At 29.1% G+C, this 27,333-nt stretch overlaps 2 protein-coding genes across 3 annotated transcripts; one reads left to right on the forward strand and one right to left on the reverse strand.

The window, feature by feature from the left end:
- The first annotated feature begins 5,218 nt into the window (after positions 1-5,218).
- Positions 5,219-9,230, forward strand: LOC120089688 (Major facilitator superfamily protein). 2 transcript variants are annotated; one of them, XM_039047053.2, is made up of 11 exons: positions 5,231-5,368; positions 5,492-5,745; positions 5,926-6,089; positions 6,651-6,714; positions 6,813-6,926; positions 7,068-7,112; positions 7,350-7,597; positions 7,690-7,780; positions 8,328-8,440; positions 8,546-8,660; positions 8,876-9,230. In XM_039047053.2, exons 2-11 carry the CDS (start codon positions 5,587-5,589, stop codon positions 9,056-9,058), a joined length of 1,296 nt encoding a protein of 431 aa, XP_038902981.1. In that variant the 5' UTR covers positions 5,231-5,368; positions 5,492-5,586; the 3' UTR covers positions 9,059-9,230. The 2 variants fall into 2 exon arrangements, with proteins under 2 accessions (XP_038902980.1, XP_038902981.1); XM_039047052.2 differs by having other exon boundaries at positions 5,219-5,745.
- Positions 9,231-11,484: 2,254 nt separating this feature from the next.
- On the reverse strand, positions 11,485-17,194 carry LOC120089798 (short-chain dehydrogenase TIC 32 B, chloroplastic-like). Its single transcript, XM_039047196.2, has 8 exons — positions 16,860-17,194; positions 14,323-14,554; positions 13,845-13,924; positions 13,311-13,464; positions 13,125-13,203; positions 12,556-12,640; positions 12,415-12,461; positions 11,485-11,907 (listed from the first exon to the last, which is right to left on the reverse strand). The coding sequence occupies exons 1-8, from the start codon at positions 16,975-16,977 to the stop codon at positions 11,734-11,736; spliced, it is 969 nt and encodes a 322-aa protein (XP_038903124.1). The 5' UTR covers positions 16,978-17,194; the 3' UTR covers positions 11,485-11,733.
- Positions 17,195-27,333: the final 10,139 nt, after the last annotated feature.

The following is a 27,333-nucleotide window of genomic DNA, read 5'->3' on the forward strand; positions in this document are numbered from 1 at the left end:
TCCCACCTTTAGTAGATTCCATTAGTTTTTCCGTGATGACAGAGCTTATGTAAGTATCACTTGCGACGGTAGCTTTGGATACAACTTTCTTTGGTGCCATTTGTAGGTTTATGGACTTGGATGACGAGTGAGAGATGAGAGGTAGAGATGTCCCACAAGGCGTGCCAATTTTTTCGCACAAGATTTCAAGAGAAATTTATTTCGTGGAACTTTAATTTTGTATTTGTATTAATTTTGTGGAAAACAAGTACAATCTCTAATACATAGTATTTTGATGCTTCCAAAATAAAATATAATCTTTAAGTTGGTTGATCTTCTTGAACAATCGGCCTTTGGGCTTGTTGATCTCCCTGGGTGATCGGCCTTTGGGCTTGTTGATCTCCTTGGATGATCGGCCTTTGGGCTTGTTGATCTTTTTGGAGGATTAGTAATTGCATGAGATTTTCGGAGAAACTTGTTTTGTGGAGTTGAACTTGAGTTGGTGTTGATGTTGAGGTTGGTTTGATGCGATGTGGTTCGTTCTCTAGTACTTGATCCTCTGATTCACTCTCGGTTGGGTGAACGTACTTGACTTGAAGAAGAAAAATACCGAACGTTCTTGAAGTAGAAGTCTTGGAAGAGTGTTTGTGTCTTCAAGGGTCTTCTGTCTTCTAGGAGTGCAGCTTCAAGAGTTTTGGGAGTCTTCTGCTTGTGGATGAATTCTCTCTAGGCTTTCTGAATGTAGAATTGCTTGTATCTTCAAAAGACTTTAGTCTTTAGAAGGCTTGTATCTTCTAAGGACTTCAGTCTTCAGAATACTTGCATCTTCAAAGGACTTCAGTCTTCAGAATGCTTGTATCTTCAAAGGACTTCAGTCTTCAGATGTGGTCAGCTTCAGGAGTTAAGGAGTCTTTTGATTGTAGAGGATTCCCTATAAGCTCTATGGAGTATAGAATTGCCGACCTCTCCAAATGAAGAGAGCTTATCTATTTATAGAGTGCACGGGTGGGCTTGGGCTTGGTTGATCCATATACTGGCCTTTGGGCTCAATTAGTTGGACTTGGGTTTGGTTGGTCTATGGGTCTAACCTTTTGGCCCAATTAATCGGTTTTAGGCTTGATTTGACATTTGAGTCAAATTCAACCTATTTTTGGGCTTAGTTGGACTTAACCCAAATAATAATATCAAATTAGGCCAAATTAATCTTATTTAATTCAATGGTCATGATAAAACCATGTGTCGTCATCAAAATTTGTCTTCAACTTCAATTTGGGACATATGTCAACTTCTAATTGAGCCCAAATTTAATGATTTGGAATTTCGTCATTAATTTAGTAAATGATGTGACAACTTGTGATTGGTCCAAAATTTCTCATCTTTATATTTAAATTTTGATTTATGGTTATCCATGAACCCTTATATTTAAGGAAAAATCATATATATAGTATCTCGAAGTTTAAATTTTGATACAATATTGATTATTAGATTTATTTCCAACTGTTCTAACAAATATTTAGGTTATTCTCAAATTTCAATTCTGATTATGTAGGAAATCTAGTTCCATTTTCTTTATTTTTAAAAAATTTCTTTTTTAAGGAGACAAGTGAGATAAATTACAATAAACAAAAATAAAACAAGAATTGGATTGGTAGATAAGAAATGAAATGGGTTTGAATGAGGAAAATGGAAGAAGAACGGATGTGAAAGTAAAGGATAAGGTTTCGGAGGGAGTGTTATTAACAATGACGATTATTTTAGATTAAAAAAATGTAGTAATTGAATTCAATCAAAGAGCAACAATACTTTTTAATTTTCAATTTGTAGGAAATTATATAAAGTTTATTCCTTTTCAACCATAACAAAGATTTACATATTTTTGTTATTTTAAAATTTAAATGTTGAGCATGTAGTCTTTGTTAGTACTTGAAATTTTATATTATTATTATTATTATTTTGTTAGTTTCAATTAAATCTTTGATTAGATTTTGAGTTATTTTTAAGAAATATTTTTTTAACAAATAATGACAAAAATAGGATTGAAGGAAAAATAATAACAAAAACAGGGTTGAAGGAAAAATATAACAAAAATAGGATAAAGGATTTGTGGACCCGGTACACAACTACGAAAAAAACGTGTACTGAGTCCACGAGTGTTTAAATGGATCGTGGACCCGATATAATGTTTAGACAAAATCGTGTATCATGTCCACAATTTTAAACTCCACATGACAGTCACATGCAAGACTTTACCACGTCGAAAATCGTGCATGGAGTCCACGAGTTTCAAGAGAATTGATACAATTAGTACCATTATTAAACAAATATATTATATTATATATGCCCATTCATTTTAAAAAATGGAAGGAGTGATGGAAATTAGTCTTGTATGTGTCATTACATCTCATTAATGCACAAAACCACTTCAAATTTCTAAAAGAACTATAACTAATTACATTCTCTCTCTTCTTCCTCTTCCAACACCCAAGAAACCCACTTAACTTTTCCATTCTCCCTCTCTTTCTCTCATTTCTTAGTAACAAACTAGATTCTTTTCTCTTTTTTGTTTTTTTTTTTCATTACACCATTTATCTTCCTCTTCATTTTTTCTTCATCTTTTCTTCTCAATCTCCATTGTTTTGTTTTCTTCTTTTTTATTTTATTTTTATGTTTTTTCTTTCTTAGTTTGTCAATTTTTTTTTTATAGTTTCATTATCTGTCGTTTTCTTCTCTATTTTCCTCTCGTTACTTTTTTTTCTTATTTTGTCGAAAATATAGAACCAATTTTTTGTCCAAAACTAACGTTGCCAGATTGATGATCACCTCTAGAAGCAATGATGAAACAAAGAATTTTATTTTATTTTATTATGGAACTCGTGGACAAGATCCATGGTTTCTGACGTGGCATATTACATGGCAAAGTCTTGAATGTGACAGCCATGTAAAGCTTAAAATCATGGATCGAGTACATAATTTTGTCTAAACCGTGTACCAGGTCCACGATTCATTTAAATACTCATGGATCAAGTACACTTTTTTCCTTCATCGTGTACCGGGTCCATGATTTTATAACCCTATTTTTATCATTATTTTTCCTTCAACCCTATTTTTGTCATTATTTATCAAAATATCATTATTTTTTTTTTAATAAAAAATCTTAGATTTCTATACTTTCAACTTTATCATAATCTTAGATATCTTATTTATCTGTTTGAACAAAAAATTTACTTGTTTTTCATGTATTTGAATTTAACATGTTTATTTCTTATATTAGGAGAACTACCCATGAAAACTATAACAATGAGCAACAAAATCAAATTTGATAGATTCAAAATATCTAAAATAAAGGTATTAGTATGATATATATCTCAAATTTTGAATTACATAAACATGCCAACAAAACCAATATTCATTAAAGATATTATTCTTGAGATAGTTGATGGTTTATATTGTTATTCTATCACCTTTTAATTTCATGTAAATAAAATTATCGTTTATACTACTCCCATCAAAAGTATATTGGCTGAAGATTTATGTCACCATCAAAATTTATGTTCCATCACTTTTTAATTTCATGTAAAAATAATTTGCTTAGACACGTGCAACTCATTTTTATATTTGTTGCGAATTAACATAAAATACAATATGCACAAATATGCACACACACGCACGTGCACGCGCACACACACGGTTATTAGTTATTTTATTATTTTTAATTTTTATGTAAGATATTTATAATTTAAACTTAAGAGAATTTATATTATTGTGTTATCGAAATTTCACCAAAAATTCACGTTCTAAAAACCTTTAGCCACGTACATTGCACGTGTTTTATAACTAGTATACTTAAGTTCCGAGATTTTATATGAAGTTGAAAGTTTCACATTCCTTAAACGAAAGAAAGTTCATAAACTTATGAGACTTTTGAAACCAAATAGCTAAAAACTTGGGTCGTCTTTGTAGGAATTTAAAGTTTACATAAGATGAACGTCATGGATACTCTATTGGTTTTGTAGGAATATAAAATATCCAAACAATTATCAAATGTCTGGACATCTTAAAATGTTCAGCAAAATGCAGCTCAATAATTTTGGTTGCACCCTTGAAACATGACAAAGTTTCCAAGATTCATATGTTAAGAGCGCAACATATGAATCTTGGAAACTATCCGTTTTTATTTTATAATTAATATAGATCAATATGTTCGTTTAGTAATAAACAACTCCATACAATTAACTATATTTATATTTTTCATTCACATAATAAGATAATTGCAATGGGTAGAACTTTTGGGGTTAATAATTAAGTGTATAACACCACCTTTAAATAATTGTAAATATAACAAAATCTACCAGCAATATAGTCTATTATTGATAGACTTCGAGATTTGAATTTAAATTTTGTTATATTTACAAATTCTTTTGTATTATATTATATTGCTAATACTGTGGACCTGATTGCTATAATTACAATGGTCCCTAAACTCTATTTATTTTCAATTGAAAATATAGAATGAAAATTTCAATTTATTTTACTTGGCCAACGGTGATCTTCCATTTTCTTTTTCTAACACACAAATTGGTTTCATTTCTCTTAATCTTTTCTCTCTATTTCGATAATATATTCACAATATTAATATATAAATTATCTAAAGATAGAAAAGTATTGTTGAAAAAAATATATTAATTGTTTTAAGATATTCCCATATGTTGAAGATGTATTTTTGAGCATCTACCCATAGAACTACAGTAGTTTGGATAATTTTTTTTACACTGCCTCAATTTAAACTTTCCATTTTTACAAAGTGTATTCATTTACACTCTTCTCCATATTTTGATCGACCAATATCATGTAAAACAAAAAAATTGAATTAATTAAACTTCTTAATTTTGATAAGCCAATCAATGTAAATCTTTAAAAATCATCAGTTGTAGGCTTGCTCAAATATTGGTTTAACAAAATAGATGATTAGTGTAAATACATGGATGATTTTCCAAGAAAATTCAGTCTAAAATCTAAATTGATTCATTTATGGAAGTTTATGGATTTAATTAATATAATTATTAGTTTTACTCGAAATTTTTTCAAATGAAATGTAATTGAATGAGTAAATTAACATATTTAAAAATTTTAGAATTTAAATCAATATAATTATTAAGGGGTCTTTTTAAATATAAAAAAATATTAAGAAAGATTAATAATTTAGAATTTAAATTCTAAATTCAAGACTACGATATAAATTTATATTTTCCTTGAGCTTTAGATATTTTCCTTGGCTAGATGCAGATGCCGTTAGTTAGCTTAGAACTTGAATAAGGACAGCAACGCTCCACCTTGGGGCGGCGAGCGATTGCGAAAACGGGGAAGATTTTCCCCAGATGAGCAAAAATTTGTAATCGGCCAGCTCTTCGCTCTTTTCACATTCGAATTTCGCATCAAACAAACACAACATTTCGAGCTCCATCGACCTTAATTTAATCGAAACACTAACCCTTTTGATTGTCTTCACTTTCAGCCGGCGATTCTCCTGCTTTGACTTCACTCCATTTGGGTTTTTTTCTTTCCCCTCTTTATAAGCGTTTCTACGCGTGAATCGAACGGCGAGACGCCATGGATCCTGTAGACGAAGAGGCGCGATTGCTAGTTAATAACGCGCCAATTCCAGCACCAGTGAATCATGCGAGAGATGTTCATGTTTTGAGCTTTGCTTTTCTGTTAATTTTTCTTGCTTATGGAGCTGCGCAGAATTTGGAGAGTACTGTTAATACTGTAAGTTTCTGGTTCTATTCACTATTTGTTGAAGAAATGGACGAGAAACCTTAATTGGTGCCTCTTATGGGAGAATTTGGATTCTGTGTTTGATGGGTTTTTTGGGGGTTAATTGATATTATCGTTTTTGGGTTTGATTTGGGCTGATTGGTTTTGTTTGGATGTGGAATTTCCATTCAGGAGGAGGATCTTGGGACTACCTCGCTTGGGATATTGTATTTATCTTTCACGTTTTTCTCTCTGGTGGCTTCTTTGGTGGTTCGAGCATTGGGGACTAAGAATGCTTTGATTCTTGGGACTACTGGTTATTGGTTGTTCATTGCTGCAAATTTGAAGCCAACTTGGTATGATTTCTTTTCTGATTTTAACGGTATGCTTTGACAATACAATTATCATCGATGAAAAGAGTTTAACATAATGAAGACAACATGTAATCGAGCTGATTCTGGCAATGTGAATTACTTAAAACATTTTGCAGACATGATTTAATGAAAAAATAGCCTGAATATCAATTATTCATCCATCACTGGGCACCACTGGCTGTGTTTGACTGTGTTTGATAGCGACTAAAGAGCATTCTTAAAAACTCTTCGGATTGAATGTTTATATCATTTTCAATAAGTCATCGGTGTCATATTGTCATGAACTTGCCTTGCTTTAAATTCTCCCATGGAAAAGAAAAATTAGTTTTGCCAAAGCAAGCATAGCTCAACTGGCATGTGATATATATTAGCAACCAAGAGGTCCGTAGTTCGAATCTATGCGCCCGTTATTGTTCTAAAAAAAAAGAAAAAGGCAGTTTTAAAGATGATGGTTTACTTGAACTTTACGTCTTTTCAATACACTGCAACTCAATGCTTAGGTGATTGCAAAGTTGAGATGATTTTCTGAACACTTCTTTTCAGGTTTACAATGGTTCCAGCTTCTATGTACCTTGGTTTTGCTGCTTCAATAATATGGGTTGGACAGGTGCATTGTAGTAAATATTTTTGGAATATATAGTAATGGATAAGCACAATAACTCTAGAGTGAACATCCTTGACGTTCGCTATATAATGCATTCTCAGGGTACATATCTCACTTCAATTGCACGTAATCATGCAAGAAAGAATGGCTTACATGAAGGAACTGTTATTGGCAATTTCAATGGAGAATTTTGGGGAGTATTTGCAAGTCACCAGGTGAATCCATGGATTTAAAGTTTATAACTTTTGTCCTTCAAGAAATGTTCTCCAGAAGATAAATACTTAAACTTAACAGTAAGGTTCTTACCTTTTTAAATTGGTAAATGTCTGATATCGTATGTGATTGTAATATTGCAGGTCATTGGAAATATTATCTCTCTCGTTGTGCTGAAGGACGAAACAGTATGTATTCTCCTTTTAATTACTCTCTGAAAGTGTTCCATTTTAGAGCTTCCACGTTCGACCGCATTGGAAACAACCATATGGATGTTGATGTTGAAGCAGGCAATTGCCTAGTCATGCAATGCTGTTTAATCTTTGACTGCATTTCATCTTTCAATAGTCCATGCTTGAATCTTTTTAGTACTTTATTAACATCTCTAGATTGAATCATGTTTCTTTGCCCCGTAACTGCTGCAGGGTGGAAGAACCAATGGCACAACTGTATTGTTCATTATCTTCCTTTGCATTGTTACGTTAGGTATTGCACTTATGTGGTTCTTAAGGAAGGAAGAAAGTAAAAAGGAAGAACCATCATTGTACTCGTCCAGCCTACGTGTTTCTATATTGTCTCTGTCAAAGTCGGTAGTTGCTCCATTGGCTGATGTAAGAATGATCTTGGCCATTCCTCTGATTGCATATTCAGGACTACAAGCGGCATTCGTATGGTAATTACTGGAATAAAGTAGAAGTATTGCATGCTCTTTGTTGCAATAGCCTGTGTTTTTCCCGACTAAGCATTGTAGAGTTCCAAACATAGGGCCAAGTTCACAAAACAAGTTGTCACACCGTCACTTGGTGTGTCAGGGGTTGGTGGTGCAATGGCAGTTTATGGGGCCTCTGATGCAATTGTAAGTATGCATGCTTCTGTTTTCTTTCTCTCATTTCCCTTGTTATTCCAACCGTAAATAAAATCAAACTATATTGAATTATAGGTGAACAACTATAGGAAAAATCAAGTGTTTCGAGGCACTTGGACCCTTCCTTCTTTAGATATCTTGAGAGTCCTAATTCACTAACTAAAAGAATGCTTAACTTCTCCTTTTCCCTCTCTCTATTTTTAACCAAATACCCTAATAACTTTCCTAGCTAATTACAAATATACCCTTAATACTAGTCCTACTCTTATTCTACATGCCTATCAGAAATATTAATTATGCTTGCAGAGGTAGATTTGAATGATATTTGTCTATCCGTAGAAAGTTCTTCACGACCATTCATCCAAGTTAGTAGAGGGGAATTACTTAAAACACTTTGACAATCTCTCTCTCGCGATTTTGGCTTGGCTCATGTCCTGCACATTCATACATTCACTTTCAACTATTTATCTTTCATCAAAGCTATTGCTAATAGAAAAGGAGAGATTTGAGTGTTAATTGTTTTTTGTTGTCTTTCTAGTGCTCATTGGTTGCTGGTCGTCTTACATCTGGTCTCCCATCAATCACTTTCTTAGTATCTGGTGGAGCTGTGAGTCAAGCTATTGTTTTTATTTGGCTTCTACTGGGACAGAGGTTGGCAACATTGGAAAACCTTTTACATTTAGAATTATTTCGTAATGAATACCGTGATCGTACTAATTAAACCTTGCAATGCCCTGTCGTGACTCTTCAAACCAGTGAAACACTTGGTGTTGTATATCTGCTTCTTATATCTGCCGTACTGGGAATTGGTGATGGAGTTTTTAACACACAATTGAATGCTCTGTTCGGAATACTTTTCAAACATGATACGGTACTCATTCGTCCTTCATTGCTTTCTCAAGATAGGAATTGGTGGATTGATAAGTGATCTTTCTATCCTCTAAACATGGCAACCTCATCATTAACAATTTCATATAATCTCATTACATCCATTGCCATTGTTTTTCTCATATTATAATCTCTGGTTCTGCAAAAAGGCCGTGAATAATGGGTTTCTTCAAATGGGTGCTATCTTTTGGTTCACAGGAAGGAGCGTTCGCCCAACTAAAGGTCTGGCAGAGCGCGACTATTTCGGTCGTCTTCTTTTTCAGTCCATACATTTCAATGCACACAATGCTGGTGATTATACTCTCTGTTCTCTGCCTCTCATATGTTGGTTTTCTGATTTTAACTGTTTGGGTAGAGAAATCATTCTCTTCAAGATTGTAATGTATAGACACAGATATATATGTGCCTATTGATTTCTGTCAAACTGTTCATTTCCTTTGCCAATCAATCTTGTGTAAAATGTATCTCTTCCATACAAATTGGAAGAGTGGATGTGCTTTTTAGCTTTTGTTCATCATGAGCCATATTTCAATCTTTAACTATTAACGACCAACATTCAAAAGAGTGAATATCTTCACATAATTATTAAAGAAATAATAAATATATATACACACAGAGATGGGCTCGAACAAACTGATTAGACCCATCGAGTATCATCTCATCGAGTGATCGAGTATTTTAAGAACTACTGATAATCTCCATCGAGCATCGAGTATTTTAAGAACTCCTGATAAGCACCATCGAGTATCATCTCATCGAGTCAACGAGTATTTTATCATCGTGTCATCGAGTATTTTAAGAGCATCTGATAATCACCATCGAGTATCATCTCATCGAGTCATCAAGTATTTTAAGAACTTACGATAATCACCATCGAGTATCATCTCATCCTCCATAGTGACACGTTTCAGTTGCAAGAAGGTCGATATGTATTAAGTTCATCAATGAGAGTTTTAAACTTGGTGAAATGCATACTCACTGAATCTTGATTCTGAGACAGAGTTGCAAGAGTTCTCTTGAGTTGAAAGATTCGTGGAGCATTTTTCTTCTGAAAACGTTCTTGTAGATCAAACCAGATAGTTTGTGCGGAATCAGGAAAAAGAATACTAGCAGATATAGGCTTCGAGACTGAGTTCAAGATCCACGAAATAACGATGTTCATTGGTTGGACAAGGAAGAGAACCGTCGATAAAACCAAGCTTATTTTTAACAGAAAGTCCAATCACCATGGCTCAACTCCAAGAAACGTAATTATCTTCAGTTCAAAGGTTTCGATACTAGAACAAGACTGGTATTGTCATTATGATGAAGATAATAAGGATTGAGGTAAGTTTCAGAATGATGTTGAGAAGTTGAAGATGTGAAGGAATTATTCAGAGGAGTAATTGCAGGGTCGGCTGGTTGTTCAGTGTTGAATGGAAGACTTTTGTTACTCATGGTGAGAAGTTGAAGACGAAGAAGAAAGCGGAAGAGTAAAAAAAAAGAAAAGAGGGAAAATTGCTATGATACCATATTAACAACCAACATTCAAAAGAGTGAATATCTTCACATACTTTATTGAAGGAATAATAAGTAATATATATATATATAGAGAGAGAGAGAGAGAGATGGACTTTAACAAACTGATTAGACCCATCAAGTATCATCTCATCAAGTCATCGAGTATTGCATCGAGTATTTTAAGAACTACTGATAATCACCATCCAGTATGATCTTATGGAGCATCGAGTATTTTAAGAACTCCTGATAATCACCATCGAGTATCATCTCGTCGAGTCATCGAGTATTTTAAGAACTTATGATAATCACCATCGAGTATCATCTCATCGAGCTACTCATGGCGGGAAGTTGAAGACGAAGAAGAAAGCGGAAGAGTAAAAAAAAAAGAAAAGAGGGAAAATTGCTATGATACCATATTAACAACCAACATTCAAAAGAGTGAATATCTTCACATACTTTATTAAAGGAATAATAAGTATATATATATATATATATATATATATATACACACAAAGATGGGCTTTAACAAACTGATTAGATCCATCAAGTATCATCTCTCAAGTCATTGAGTATTGCATCGAGTATTTTAAGAACTACTGATAATCACCATCCAGTATGATCTTATGGAGCATCGAGTATTTTAAGAACTCCTGATAATCACCATCGAGTATCATCTCGTCAAATCATCGTGTCATCAAGTATTTTAAGAACTTATGATAATCACCATCGAGTATCATCTCATCGAGTCATCAAGTATTTTATCATGTCATCGAGTATTTTAAGAACTTCTGATAATCACCATCGAGTATCATCTTATCAAGCACTGAGTATTCTAAATAACTTCTAAAATTAATCATTGTCTTTTGTTCTCTTTTTATAATTGGGACTCAGGGCATAGAGAGCTCGACTTTTGAGTTGTTCGTTATCTTCTTTCAAAGTGTTGAATATATAGCTCCATTGTGCTTTATTGTACTTCTACTTAGCTTAGTTGTCAATTATTAATCTTCTCTAGAGTGTATAAATACTTAACAAGATTATTTAACCACCTGAGGAGTTTTTCTTTGTTCTATTAACGAGTAATTCCTTAGTGTCATTAAAGAATCCTATAAAATTCCTAACTTCCAATTCTTAACACATTTGAAAAGTCATTTCACAAGGGTTCTACTCTGGGCTTGTGGAAGGGTGTTAAGCCCAATTCTATGAACTAATTGGGCCCTACTAATTACCCCCAAAAAAATGTGCACTTTAATTCTAGAGAAATACCATTCACAAGTGACAAGAAAAAGAAGTTAGGAAAAAAAACCATATGAATGGAATAATCATAACTATCACTTTAATTTTAGGCAATTGATTGAATATCATAATTATCAAACAATATGAATGGAATAATCACACAAACCCTAGGGGTTATCTTTTTTAAAATTTAAGAAAACTATTTATAATATTTCCCCCCTTAAGAACCACATTATTGAATCTCTCTTAAATTCTTTATAAAGTTGAGCTAGCATATGATTTGAGGCTTTAGTAGTAGTGTAGATCTAAATGCCACTTCTCTTTCATACTTTAGACATTGAACTTATCAAGTCCTTGCTGAAGTCCCAAAGTTTCTTTGCAAGTTTTTTGTCTCTAGCATAGGAGCTCGGTTGCTTCTCGTTGTTGTCCAAAAAATATTTCCCGCTCACTCCCTTCAAATTCGGGTGGAGCGCCACGTAGCATGTCGTAGATGCCCCCTAAAACAAAAACAACATAATATATATGTTAAACTTTTATATCTAAAAAACTAAAATCGTTTATCTATGAAACAAATGGTCTTCTATTTACTACATTAGCTATTTCTAATATAAGTACATTGAAAAAATGGGTAATTGCAAGGGGTAGCACTTTTAAGGTTAATAATTATGTGTAGAACAACATTTTTAAAGAATTACAAATATAGCAAAACCTACTAGTGATAGACTCTAGTGTTGATAGATTTCTATTAGCGATATGATCTATCACCGATAGATACCTCTTAGCGATATGGTTTATCATTCATAGACTCTGAGAGTTGGATTTAAATTTTTCTATATTTACAAATTCCATTGCATTGTGCTATATTTGCCAATAATTTAGATTTGATTTCTGTACTTGCAATTACCCCTTTAAAAAAGTTTAAAAAGTTATTTAGAGAAATGTTCATTAGAAATTACGAAATAATAATAATAATAATAATAAAAGGGGTAATTGCTTTAGTTTACCTGAGGGACATTCTTCCAGATAAAGAAGGTGAAAGCCTGCAAAAGCCCTAGGAGAGAGAAAGAAATGAAGGTGGGTAAGTGACGACATGTCGTTTAAGCGAAACAAGTATAACAAAGTAAAAAAAGGTCGACATGTCGTACGCATTAGAAGCATAGAATGCCTCATAAGAGGCGTCATTATTAATCCTGGATGCACCGCGTTTGCCGTTATGTTCACACCCTCTTCCTACAAGCAACCAAAATAATAATAATAATAATAATTGCTTTATTAAATACCTATTTAATTTCTCAATAATGGATTATTTATAATAAACATTAATAAGTTTTATTATTTTGTTATTACAATACAATATGAATAACATTACTGAGCTAAGCTCACTTTGACAAAAATAAGTAAAATCGTGAACTTTCATATTTATATTTAATAGGAAAATTTTCAAATAAGTCCTTTATATATTTAACATTTATTAAATTAACGAATCTATTATAGATATAAAATGGAATTTTGTGTCTAAAGGAGTAAACTAAAATTATTATTTTGAGTTCACCAGACGTGGAGTTGATAGTCGAACTTTTGAGATAAAAAAACAATAATAATTAATTACTTTTTGTGATTTTCTTGAAATGAAACCATAAAAGATGATGTCACATTTTAGAATGAAATAAAGTAAAAGTACCCAAATTTAAAATCTAAAAGTTTAGAGAATTACTTGAAATTGACGAGTGAGCTCCTTGATATGTAAAATGTTGGCTAATTTTGATTGCCCATATGCTCTTTTATCAGAATACCTGCAAATTAATAACACGGCTTTTATAGTAACACTAAATAATAAATAATTAATTAAAATTCTAGCATTAATTTAAAATTTAAAAAAATAATAATAATAAAAAAATACCCATTCTTTTCATTGATTTTATTGAAGCGAATTCCACCTCCATAAGTATGGGCATGGGCTATAGATGACAAATTGACAATTCTACCCTCGATTCCTGTGCTTTTTGCAGTGTTCTTCATTTTCTCAAGAAGAAGATTTGTCAACAGAAAATGCCCTAAAAAATTAACAGAATAATTACAAAATATATATATATATATATATATATATATATAGGACTTGTATATGTGTGTGTCTATACATATATATGTCTCCTTCATCTATCTACGTACACATTTTTTTTTGTCAATTATAAGTTAAAACCGTTAAAAATGAGTTTAGTATAACTCAACTGACATAGAATATATATGCAACGGATCTTGATAAATCTCTTGGAATTAAAGCTCCCCTTAAAAAGTTTAATATTGCTAAGGTACTAAATGAAAATATAGTTTTTTTTTTTTTTTTTTTTTTGTGTGTGTAAGTATAGAAAATAGAGGGGATAGAAACATCAAAGTATATAGAGATTAATTAAAGATGTAATTTATTGTATATTACCAAGATGGTTGGTGGCAAATTGCATCTCTATTCCATCTTCAGAAAGTTGAAATGGGCAAAACATAACACCAGCATTATTTCTGAAATTGCACCAACAATGTCACTTCAAAATTATGGATCTCATAAATAAAACCTAAATTATTATTTAAAAAAATTATATTTTTTAAAAAATTGAAGTCAGAATACAAAACTATTCTTAGACTAATAGAAATCTTTTTGATAATGTTGGATGGAAAATCGACGTAGTAGTAACATGGAATGATATGATTGTGACAATGATGTTTGGTTGACAAAGAACAACATTCAAACACATTGATTTTTCGTCCAACATTCTAATGATTTTTCAACATTTAGACATATCGACTTTTATCCAACATTCTAATGATTTTTCTACGTTTTTTTTTTTTAAAAAAAATATATAATTTAGTTTAAATAAAAAGTAATAAGAACTAAAAGAAAAAGAGAGAGAGAAATTTACATTAAAATGTTGAGAGGGAGATTAAGAGCAATGAAATTTTCAGCAAATTCTCTAGTGGACTTGATGGATGAAAGGTCAAGTTTAAGAACATCCAATTTAGCTGATGGATTTTCTCCAAGTAGTTGTAGTTTTGCTTTATTTGCTGCCTCTAAATTTCTTGCACCTATAATCACATGCACCTTTCGCTTCGCCAAAACTCTTACCGTTTCTAATCCAATTCCGCTCGCTCCTCCTGTATTGTAATAATTTTATTAAAAAAAAAAAAGGACTCAACTTAAATATCTTACAATCTTCATAAAATTATTATTGTTAATAAAATAGAGTTTAACACGTTTGACTAATGTACAAATTAAAAATTAATCCACTTTACTAAAATTTATAAATTTCAACCAAAAACAACTTCGACATTGTTGTTCTCTAATATTTTATCAATTTCACATCGTACATTTTTTAAACGATATTTTGGATGAAATTGAATGTTAAAAGTTAAGAAATTGATACAACTCGATGATTTTAGGGTCGGAATCAAACCTTTCCTTTGTTTTTTTCTTCTAATTTCCCTACATTGCAGGTCATATGTGATAAATATCTTTCAGTTTGATTTTCTCTATATGCCTACTTGCTTCAAACTTTAATGCTTTTAGACAAATGAGCCATACCCCATCTTGTGATAAACACTACACTAATTTCAATACTCTTTTTTCATAATTGGAAACTATAGGACAAAAATTATATATATAACAATTTTTCAGGATTAAAGATTTGCTTTAACTTTTCCACCTAACCTTGCTAACTGAATGTTGGTGTAATAGTACTAATTAAATACGAAAGAGCAATGATTAAGATGTACCTAATCACATGTATAACTTTTTTCTAATATGAAATTTTTAATTTAAAATATTATAAATTTATAAAGTCGGTTTCTAATTATTGTTATTGATAGTTTATGTGTCAAAGTTTGAGAAAAAAGTAGTATTTAATTAAAAAAAATTTAACTCTAACATCATTTGTTCAAGGATAATTGATAGTATGCACTCTTTCCCTTGAGAGGAGAAGTTTAGTCCTTTCTCTTTATAATTATTGTATTAATAAAATAAAATAAAATATATTATTGATAATATATTTGAAGAGAAAAATTTACGTTATCTATGGTTCGTGAATAAAAATTAGGTTAAAATATCATTTTAGTCCGATCCATATATTTTAGAGCCGGTTTAATTTTAGCTTTTATACTTTCAAATGTCGATTGTGGTCCTTGTAATTTCAATAAATTTTAATTTAGTCTATACTCCTAATAATTGTGGAATTTTTTATAACTTTTCGTTTTTATTAGCATTTTTGCTATAAATATTGAAAACGTATTTACAAATTATATTTTTTATATGAAAATTATTGATATTGTTTAACGAGTACCTAAATTTATGAGGTATTAAAAGTATAAGATTAAAATTCAAAATTACACAAACCACAATAGTATTCTAACCTAAAACAAATATGTGTAATTAGTTTCATAAACTATTGATAAAATATTGAAAAAGAAACACTAATCACTTATTTAGAATTTTAAATTAATGGTTCTAAATTTAAAGCACGGAGAAGACAAAGCTTCAGATAACTATTTAATTTTTTAAAAACATTCTTAAAATAAACTTTTTTTAAAAGTAAATAAATACTACTCTATTTTTTTTTCTTTTTTCTTCTTCTCAAAATTAACGTGATTTTAGAAAATTAAAAAGCATTTCGATTTTGATAGGAAATAAAGAAAACTAAAAATGATATAAATATTAATATATAAAAGTCCGTTAAGAGTAAAATTACTAGTCAAAATCACATCACACGTGAGAAAAAATATTTAAAATAAAATTTGAAAAATCAAATATATATTGTAATGTATAAAATCAATTAAATTGGGTCCATCCATAAACTAAATAAACTTAGACATCCAAATTACATTAAATTATAAATTTATTCCCTAAACTTTATTTGATTCTTAAACTTTTAAAATTACAAATCTAAATCTAATAAATAAATTTATTTTAAAAAAATGTTCGAATTTGTCATAGATCTATCTGATACTATCATACAAAGACCTATAAAACAAAAAAGTGAAAGTTTAGAAATTATACAGACACATATTTTAAAAGATCAAAGACTAAATTTATAATTTAACGTGAGAAAAAAAAAGTTCCAATAATAGATATTAGTTTCAATAAAGTCAAATATTTCCTTATTTTGAATTTGAAATCTAAAAAAAAAAAAAAAAAATTAAAGTTGACTTTCTAGTAGACTAAGAAGTTTCATCAAATATAGAAGCTTAACTAGATTCTTTTCAGAATAATTAAATATAAAAATAAAGAGAACAACATAGTACTAAATGTTTAAAAAAACAAAAATAAAAGTAAATTCATTAAAAAAAACTAAAAGTTATAGATAAAATAAAACAAAACAACATAGTCCTCCCCCACAAAAAAGAAATATTGACTGAAAAAAAGAAAATAAATGAAATGAAGAAGGAAAAATGGAGAGAGAAAAATGACCGGTGACAATGGCGGTAAGGCCGGTGGCGTCGATCCCTTGGGTGACGTCCTCTGCCGTGGAGGCCGAGCCGAAGCCGCTGGGCCCCGGCCATCCAGTTATTAGGGAAATGATGGACATTGTATTGATCTCTTTTCACCAAAAATTCTCACAAGAAGGGGATGAAATTTTTTGAATATTTTATTTGGTTGACGGCGGCGATGGCGATGACGGCAACGGCAACGGCAACGGCGGTGGAAATGTTGGGGAGGCAGAGAAGAAAGAAAGAGGAGAGAAATTTATAGAGGGAAAGGAAGGGGATGTATGTTAGAAAGTGTGGAGAAGGAATAAATGTGATAGGGATTTGGCAGGTTTTGGATAGTAAATAGCTTGCTGTTTGGTTTAACTTTTTCTTTTATCTTTTGCCCCCTTCTTTGTATTTTATATTTATTATCTATCTACATATTTTTTTTTTACCTACATACCCTTTAGATGTGGGTTTTTTTTTAAATTATTTGCCTTCAATCACAATTCACGTTTTAAAGATCGAAATACTTCAAAATCTTTATAAGATACGCGAGTTAGTCCTGTTATTATTTTGAGATAGAATTCGTGTTTATCCAATATGATAGTAAGTTTGTCAAGACAAATATAAATAATGAATTAAAAAAGAGGTATCATCTTGAAGAGATTCATATATTGAGATAAGGGTGGAAATATGTGAAGACTTCACAATCTTTGTAAGGTAGATGAATTACTTATCTAATTCTTGTTATTTTATAGTTTTCTAGTTACTATTATTATTTTTATAAAAAAAATAATTTATACAAATAATTGTACCAATTTAAACTATAGATGATAAACTTTTGTAAGTAAATTAATTTAGCTTCGAATTTATGACTCTTCTGATTATATTTAAAATTAGTTAAAAATCATTTAAATAAAATCACTTTACCCAAAATTTTATCAAAGTAACAAGAAAGACTACTATATAGTTCTTTACTTTCTAAATAAATGGGAAAGGAAGTAGAAAAACAATGAAAAATTGAAAAACTACTCATATTAAAGAAAAGTAATAAGGCTATTGTTGATTCAAATGAAACCAACTCTGATTTTCCCCCAATTTTGCACCTCTTTGTTCATTTTCTTAAAAAAAAAAAAAAGAAAAAGAAAAGAAAAGAAAAAATCAATTTCACCTTTACCCTTTGACTTACTTTTTTTTTTCAATTAATTTGAGTTAGTTAATTCTATGGGTGATGGAAACTTAAGTGAAATTAATTAATAAAAATTAACAACGATGATTATAAAAGTGAGAATTTAATTTTAAAAAATCAAGACTAAAAGTATAACTTTGAATTTTAGGGATCCATTGAAGAAAAAAAAATCAAAACTTAATTCACAAATTTTACTTAAAAAAAGTGTAACATTTTCATTTTGAAATTTAAAATTGAAATGAAAACCAAATTCAAAATGTAGGGACTCGATGATATTTTCAACTATCTTACCTTGATTTTTATCACCAAAAAATGTTTTTGTTTTTGTTTAAAGGGATATATAATAGGAGCATTGGATCATAGAGTCAAAACGCTGCCGTTCTCCAAATTTCTTATGGGATATTACTAATTACTAGTTATTGTAGTTGCTATTAAGAATGTGGGGTTTGGAGACAAACTTAAAGCTGGGCTTTTATTTTCTTTGAAACTAACACTTAAAGCAATATATATATGGAAAATCTATCGATTTCATATTTATTGTTTCACTTTTTTTCAATAAATTTTTGTCATGGTTGTTTTCTGTTTTCAGGATATTGGATGTGACACATAAATTCAAATAGAAAAAATGTTAAATTATTTATAAAAATAGAAAAAAAAAAAAACTGACAGACATTGATAGACTTTTATCAGCATCTATCACAAAGTATCAACGATAGACTTCTATCAGTTTCTATTATTGATAGACATTGATATACTTCTATAAACCTCCATCAGCCTCTATAAAAAAAAAAAAAAAAATTAAATTTTGCTATTTTATATAAAAAGTTTTCTTTATTTTCTCTTTTTGAAAATCTTCCTAAATTCATACTAGTTCTATCGATCTAAAATTATATATAATTTGTGTTGGAAAAAATGGAATATATATGAATTGAACACACTAGCAAATTGATTACACTTCAACTCAAAACTTTTGAAGACTCCATAACATAGTTGAGGTATACTTTTGGTAAGCACTGTCCTCAAGACAATTAGTCGCTCTACACGAGCTGCAAGCAGACTAAAACGATCGTCTCAGCAGGATACAACGACTAACTCTAGTAGAACTGCAACCTTGAACTACTCGGATCTAGCAGAACTTTTGGATACTTGCTCTCAACTCACCTCAAGAACAAAAAAAGAAAAAAAAAAAGAAAGAAATGAGAAAACTCTTCACTTTAGAATGAAATACTAAAATTGAATAACCAAGTTGCGATATATAGGCTAGCAACTTAGTAACTCTTCAAAATACAAACTAAAATCAAATAAATACAAAATAGAAATATTTTTCAATTTTAACTCAATTGAGTTGTTACTTGACAAAAATCAAACATAACTCATTCAAACTAAAAAAACTACAAATTTAACTTTCATACATGTTAAATTTGTTCATAAAATATCATTTTAATTTGGAGTTTCAATTTAATTTGAAAGTTTCTAAATAATGAATTTAATTTACACAATTAAATTCATTTTATATTTCAAATCTTCATCAAACTTTCACTTATTTTTACTATATATATTCAACCATTTATTCACATGTGTGCCCATGGTAAATTTAAGTCCTTTTTTTATTCACCAATCAAATTTTCCTATCTATTATTATTATTTTAAAAAAAATACTTATTTTCACCTAAATTTATGGTTTTAAGAAGTCTATTACAATAATGTCTTAAAAAAAATGAAGTTTTGAGTAAATATCAATCATATGCTTAACAACCTTAAGATTATTTATTTATTTAATTGATGGATGATTAACGAGAAAATAGATAGTAAAAAATAAAAGATATATTTGTCATTATTTATAACTGATTTCTATAAATTGATCTGACAAAAGATAGATAGGTATAATCTAACATAAGATTAGATTTTTATTTTTTTTAATATTTTTTTTTTACTAGTAGTGGTTATGAGTTATGACTTGGGACATAGGAGATATAATTTTAGAGCAACTGCTTCCCTTCCTATTATCTAGTAGCTACTACATTTTTTTTTTATAGAGTGGAGTTTTTTTTTTTTTTTTTAGAAAATTATAAATACCTACTCTTAAAGTGCGGGGTTAATTGCAATTAAACAATCAAAATTTTAATTATAAAAATTGAGCTCTCAAATTTATACAATTATTAAAATTTGCCTCTTTCAAACTTATAATATTTATAGAAATTGGGTCTCCAAATGATAGAAAATTGGATCTTCAAACTTATACAATTCAACAATTATGTCAGTTTGAAGGGTTCAAATTTGAATACTTACATAAATTTGAGGGTCAATTTTTTATAATTAAAAGTTTAAAAATATAATTATAACTATTATCATACTTCTCGTGATTTTTGTAATTTTTAAATTATTTTTCCTAAAGGTGAAGAATGGAAAGAGAGTTAAGGCGATAAGTCTAAACTAAACAGGGAAACATCGTTTCATTGCCACAAAAAGAGAAGGATCATTCCACAAAATTCGGATGATTCATTATTTCACAAATGTTTCTCTCATTAACTCAAAAAAAGGTTGGATTTGACTTTTTTGTTTTTTAATTTTTGAAAATTAAATTTATAAACAATATTTCAAAGTTTTTTTAAGATATATAAAACAGTTGTTTAGGAAGTAGTTTTTTTATTTAAAATTTGACTATAAATTCAAATGTTACTATAAAAAAAGAAGAAAATTATGATAAAAAGTTTTTTTGAAAAAAAAAATATATAGCATTTAAAAAGTAAATAATAAAAAAATTAGTGTCATGTTAAGAAACCAGTTGGTTCTTTAAAATTAAGCTAACGCAATATTTTTATTTCTAGGTTTCCTCATTTTGTTATTAACTTTCTACCATTGTTTAATTTACCTAAGTTAAAGTTTTGAAAATTTTAAAAATTTTGTATTTAAAAGACATAGTTTCTTTCCTTATTAATAATTCAACTAGAAATTAAAAATATACTATAATAAAACAAAATTATTATTAATTTTTTTTAAAATCATTTTTGTTCGAGTCTTAATGTTGAGGATCCCACATTTAAAAAAAAAATAAGAAACCCTAAATGTTTATAAGATAGAATGTGCTAGTCTTTTGTTTGTCAATTTGTTCAAAGACAAAACCCAATACTATCTAATAAATAAGAACATCACAACTCCTTTCATGTACGGTATACTAAAAAAAATCTAGAAGTACAAAGACTAAAGAAAATAACCCTCATTGTAATGGAAAAATATCTAGTATTTTTGTTCTACCACCATTCGTTGCTTGTAATAAAAGACACGCATGAACTAAAGTAATATATTATTTAATAATTTGTCAAAATATGAGTGTAATGGAAAGATTACATACTAGTTTTTGTTAGTTCTTTTTAATTTTCAAGTAAAACAAATAGTAAAGATGGAAGATCAAACCTCCAACCTCTAAAAAGAATATGTCATATTAGTTACTGTTGAGCTAAGCTCATTTGGGCGTATATTGAGAATTTCTCCATACCCACCTAAAATTCATGCATAAATATTATCAAATTCTTTTTTTAATTAAAATAAATATAGTTCAAATAATATCAAATTTGTACTATCGATCTTCAGATAAGATTTCTCACTTGAGAGTGTTATGACTATTCTCCACCTACCCTAAATAATAAGGGATATAGCCCCACACCGGCCTCAATAATGAGTGTTGTGTTTCCCATCCTCTCATTTTCTCTCTTTAAATTTCTCCTTTATGAAATTAAATAGTAGCTAGGGTTGCCCGTCTCAAAGATTGGCCAGGGGTACCATGCCTTATCTTTTCCTTTTTCATTATTAACCATTTTCTCCTCCCAATCTATTTTTCCTTTTCTTTTTCTTCAATCCAACTACAACCACAAATATAATTTTATCTCCATGATTTAAAACGTTGATGTCGATGAATATATCAAAATTTTAATTTTACTGAAATGTTGATGAAAATATCGATAAAATATTGATGTAAGTAGATATTTCTGGAAAAATTATGGAAAAATAAATTTAAATTACTAAATAAACATTTTATAATTTTTAAACAAGTTAACATATTTATTATCTTTATTATGTTAACATCAGTAATATTTTGTTGTTTATTTATTTTTCTATGATATAGTGAAAATATCAATTCACTCTTTATGTCAATGTTGAACTCATAAAAATGTAGAAAATCGATAAAAATATCAATATGTCGACGAAAATTTAATACTATACTTATCCGGCATATTTCTTTTTGTCCTTAAATTGTTTTGAAATACTTTATATACATCTATTATAAATATTTCACTAAATGAATAAATTTCATGTATTAATTTAGTCTATGAATTAAATATTCTTTTAAAATTTATGGATCTAATTGACACAAAACGAAAATTTTAGAACTTCATTGTTATAAAATTCAAAGTACATCTTATAGATAAATCATTTTTTAAATCAATTTATAAAAAAATCGATTAAATACAAAGGTAAAATTAATCTTGAAATTTATTAGACACTTTTAAAAATTTAGAAATAAATAAACACAAATTTCAAAGTTTAGAGTCGGTAAAGATTTAGTTTCAGAGTCTGGTTAAACGACCAATTTTAAAAAATTAATTTTATGGTATCTTGGTAAGAATATTTTGTCGAAGAGTTATTTCCCTTTTTCTTTTTAAATTTTTTTAAATCATCATTTATAAAGTTTTCAACTAAAATAATTCTTTTAAGAATGTACCATTAATTGAAAATGTACAATCCAAAACAACAATTAATTGTTAGATAAGTATGCTTACCAAATTTAAATCTAGTTTAATGAATTAAGTCATTATTACATATGTTCCAAGAATTAAATGTTCAACCTCAAGAATAAATTAGTATATTTTAGTATCTTTTCAAATTATGTCTTATAAAATTCATGAAATCATTACATTTTAACATTTTGATTTTGATTTTATTTTTGATTTCCATAAAATAATGTATTTTAATGACGTTACTAGGCAAATTAATAATGCATCAATTATATGTGATATTAATTACTGCAATAAATTTTAGGCCGTTCACTTCACATGTAAACCACTCCAAAGTCTCTAATAATATATATTTTTTTAGAAAAAAAGTCAATTAACAATTAAATATTTGTGTTAAAATAAGATATAATATGCACACTTTAAGGTTTTAATCTCCAATCTCAATTGAAAAGAAAATTCTTACTTAATTTAATGGTTCATTTTAATTTTAAAACTTTTATTATAATTAAATTAAATAAGAAAAGAAATATCCACAATATGTGGAGAGAAAATTTTGAGTATGGAACTTATTTTTTAATAGTGGCTTTTTTAAGAAGTGATATTTTAGGTTTGGTTAGTACAATATAACCTCTTAATAGTCATTTTGGCAAGTGATAGAGCATTGTGGCCATTTTAAAAAAAAAAACCATAAGAAAAACTCTTTGATAAACTTTGGAATTTTTTTCTTTTTCTTTTTTAAATTGAAAGAGCATTTGGTACTTTTCTATGGGTAATACTTGAGATGCACCTATTTCATGCATCTCTTATCATCACTCACATAGAAAAATAATTAAAATATTTTATAAAAAAAATAAGAAAAATTGATCACATCACAAATTATGATTTAACAACAGAGTGGAATATATAAAAATAGGTACTACCTGTCTTCATAAATAATTTAATGATATATCAAATAATAAACTGAAGTAATAGGTACGTATCATGGTACTAAGATTTTTTTTTGGATTGGTATCCACAATCAATTTTACTAGATAAAAATACAGAAACAGTTGCGATTCTAACAAATTCATAATCAATTTCATTGGCAAATCTAGCTATTTTTGTTGATTAAACTGTCCAATTAATTGTTAACTTTTATAGCTTCAACCGCCTCCATTATATACAATCAGACTTCTTGAATTGAGAAAAATGAAAAATCACTTTTTAAAATATATATTGAAATATTTTCAAAAATAGAAAAATAAGAAAAACTAGTTAAAGTAAAATTTATTTTTTATAGAAGCTGAGGCTGATACAAGTCTGTCTATCAATAATAGAAACTAATAAAAGTGTATCATTGATACTATGTGATAGATGTTGATAGATAGATGTCTATCATTATTTTTTTTTTTGTTATTTCTAAAAATAGTTTGCCATCTTTTATATGTGAAAATTTTTCTATATATATATATATATAATGCTTTGATTTCATCTCTACTATTCATAAATAATAATTTATTTAAAAAAAAAAAATAGTTGAGTTAATTGTTTAGGTTTGTAACTATTTGGTTTTTAGTTTTTTTTTTTTTTAAAAAAAACAAGCCTATAAATATTCATTCCACCCTTAAATATCTTGATTTGTTATCTATTTTTGTACGAATATTCTCAAATTTGTTTTTAAAAACCAAGTCGAAACTTGAAAACAAAAATAATAAGATTTTTGTTTTTGAAATTTGATGAAGGATTCACTCTTGTACTTAGGAAAGTTATAAATCATTCTAAGAAATTAAGAGTAATGACTCAATCTTCAAAAACAAAAAACAAAAAGGTGATCAAACGAGATTGGTATAGTAGAAGATGTTGGTTCTAAAAATATTATCAAAATTGGTTCTTCAAAGTATATTATCTGAATTTTTCCCTCATAGAATACCATTTCTTTTTTATATTACAAAAACTTTTGTCTTTAATCCTTCAAAATCAAATTAATATTTGATTTTAACCATCAAAACCGATTTTGAACTATTAGAAACACATTTCATAAGTGATTCATAAGAATCACAAAAATAATTTTAACTATTTCAAAACCAATTAGTCTCAAACATATAAAAAAGTGAGCAAGACAACTGATTGAGTTTCAAATTACTGGTATATATCTTGCATTCAAATATTACATAAGAATTGAATGCAGTATAAAATAATCTTAGCTCTACATGAATATATTCCAAGACTCGAAGAGACGTGCTGAGTCGAGATGGGATGTCTAGAGTTCATATGTCTGGGTATCTGATACAGTTTTTTGAACTCTAAATAATATGTTTTTATGATTACTATTTTGTTTTGAAACTTTTTTATTCAATAATTCTACTATCTTTGTTTGAATAAAATATGGATTGTAATTTTTTTCTTTTAATTTTTAGAACGGTTCTTTCTTTCTTTTTTGGGCATTGAAAAACAATTAACCCATTATATTTCTTATAGAAATATGGTCAAATAAAATGAGAAACTAAAACAAAACCAAAACTTTCTAGTCAATTTTTTTCCATGAATTTCATTATATCTTCTTCTTTCTATTGTTGTTCTATATTTTTACTCTGACATATATTTTTTTAATTAAATCTCTCCCATCATCGTAACAACCAATGAAATGTCACCACATTTTTTCAACAGTTTCACTCTCATTTCCTCTAAATTTAGAGGATCATCAGATAATAAATTTCTATTTTTCACTAATTCTTGCTAGAAAATGTTCTAGGAAAAAAATTTCATTTTATGGTTGTTTTTTTGTGTTTTATATTACATACTTTTCAACTACATACATATTTTTAGTCTAAATATTCTTAACACCCATTTGATATGTGAATTCATTACGTATAAACATTGCACTTAATGTAGACAAAATAATATTTCTTATATAATCAACAAAATAATATTTCTTATATAATCAACAACCCTACAACATACTTTAACAGTCATTAGTCTTATAGTAGTCAGAAGTGGTTGTTGAAGTTGATTATCGAAGATGATTTTTGTTGAAGTTTGTAGACGGAGATGGTTGTCAGAACTTGAAGTTGGTCACATAAAGGTGCATTGGATTTGGTTGTCGAAGTTTTGTCATCGAAGGTGGTTTTCGAATCCTAGAGTTGGTCGGGTGAAAGTGTTCATTGAAATTGATCATCGAATATGATTTTTGCTAGAAATTGTAGTCGGAGGTGACTGTATGAGTCCAAAGTTAGTCACATGAAGATGGAATTTGAGTTGGTTGTCGGAGTTTGTTGTCGAAGGTGGTTATTGAAACCTTGGGTTGATCGTCAGAGTTGCTCACTCAAAGATGATCATTGAAGGTGATTTTCATCGGAGGTAGTTGTCGAAGTCTACGAAGATGGTTGTCAGAGTTGGTCATCGAAGTTCTTTGTTGGAGCCAATTAGTCGTTGGAGTTAGGTCACCAGAGGTGGTCGTCGGAGTTGGTAGCAAAGGTGGTCATCAGAGTTGGGTCACCGAAGGTGGTTGTCGTTGGTCGTCGGAGCTGTCATCGGAGGTGATTGTTGGAGTCCGAATTTTATCATCAGAATTGTCATTGGAGGTGGTTGTCGGAGCCCGGAGTTGGTCGTCGGAGTTTCCATCCTAGTTGGTTGTCGAAGTTCGGAGTTGGCCGCCGGAGTTGTCATCACAGATGGTTGTTGGAGCTCAAAGTTAGTTCTCGGAGTGTGACAGTGATTATGGGTAGAGTCATTGAAAACATGGGAAGAAGGAAGAGTTGGGGTGAGTGGTAATATATACTAGCTCAACTCCACCAACCTTTAAAGTTGGTGGGCCAAACAATGAGTTGATATATTATATTAACTCAATTCAATTCATGCTGGTGAGCCAAACACTCCTTAAGTTTTTTTTTTTTTTTTTTTTTTTTTTTGTGAAGACACTTATTTCTATAAATTGAATGACTGGTTAAGTTTGTGTCTAATTGTTTCGAAAACTTTTAAAAAGAATGTCTAATAAAATTTTCAAATAATGTTAAGCTTATGAAACTTTTAATTTTGTATTTAATAAATTTGTGACATATTTATAAATTTTAAGACTTAACTGATGTGTTAAATATAAAATTAAATTTTGTCTCATAAGAGCATAAACTTTTAAGTAGGTCATCAATGACCAATCAGACATAAAATTGAAAAGTTATGAAATATGTTAGATACACAAAATTGGACTTATTAAGCATATTATTGTTAAAAGTTTAGAGACCAAATGGACATAAATTTAAAAGTTTAAGAACCTAATTAAACACAAAGTTCAAAGAGATCACAAAATAGATATAAATATGAAATTAAGTTCAATTAACTATAAACTTGTAATTTAATGAGTATTCAATCATCTTCTTTAAATACACTTGGCATAATAATTATTCAATTGTTCTTTATTTTTTCTGGTTTTTTATTTTGATTCCTCATTCACAAATTCTTCAAATTACCAACATGAGCGTAGTTCAATTGGCATAATAATTATACTATCGACCTCGAGGTCAGAGGTTCGATTTTCCCACCCCACACTTTAACTACAATACCTTTAGGAAAAAAAT

The sequence above is a fragment of the Benincasa hispida genome, chromosome 11, assembly GCF_027475165.1.
Source record: "Benincasa hispida cultivar pf3 chromosome 11, pf3_genome.v1.1, whole genome shotgun sequence".
Lineage (NCBI taxonomy): Eukaryota > Viridiplantae > Streptophyta > Magnoliopsida > Cucurbitales > Cucurbitaceae > Benincasa > Benincasa hispida.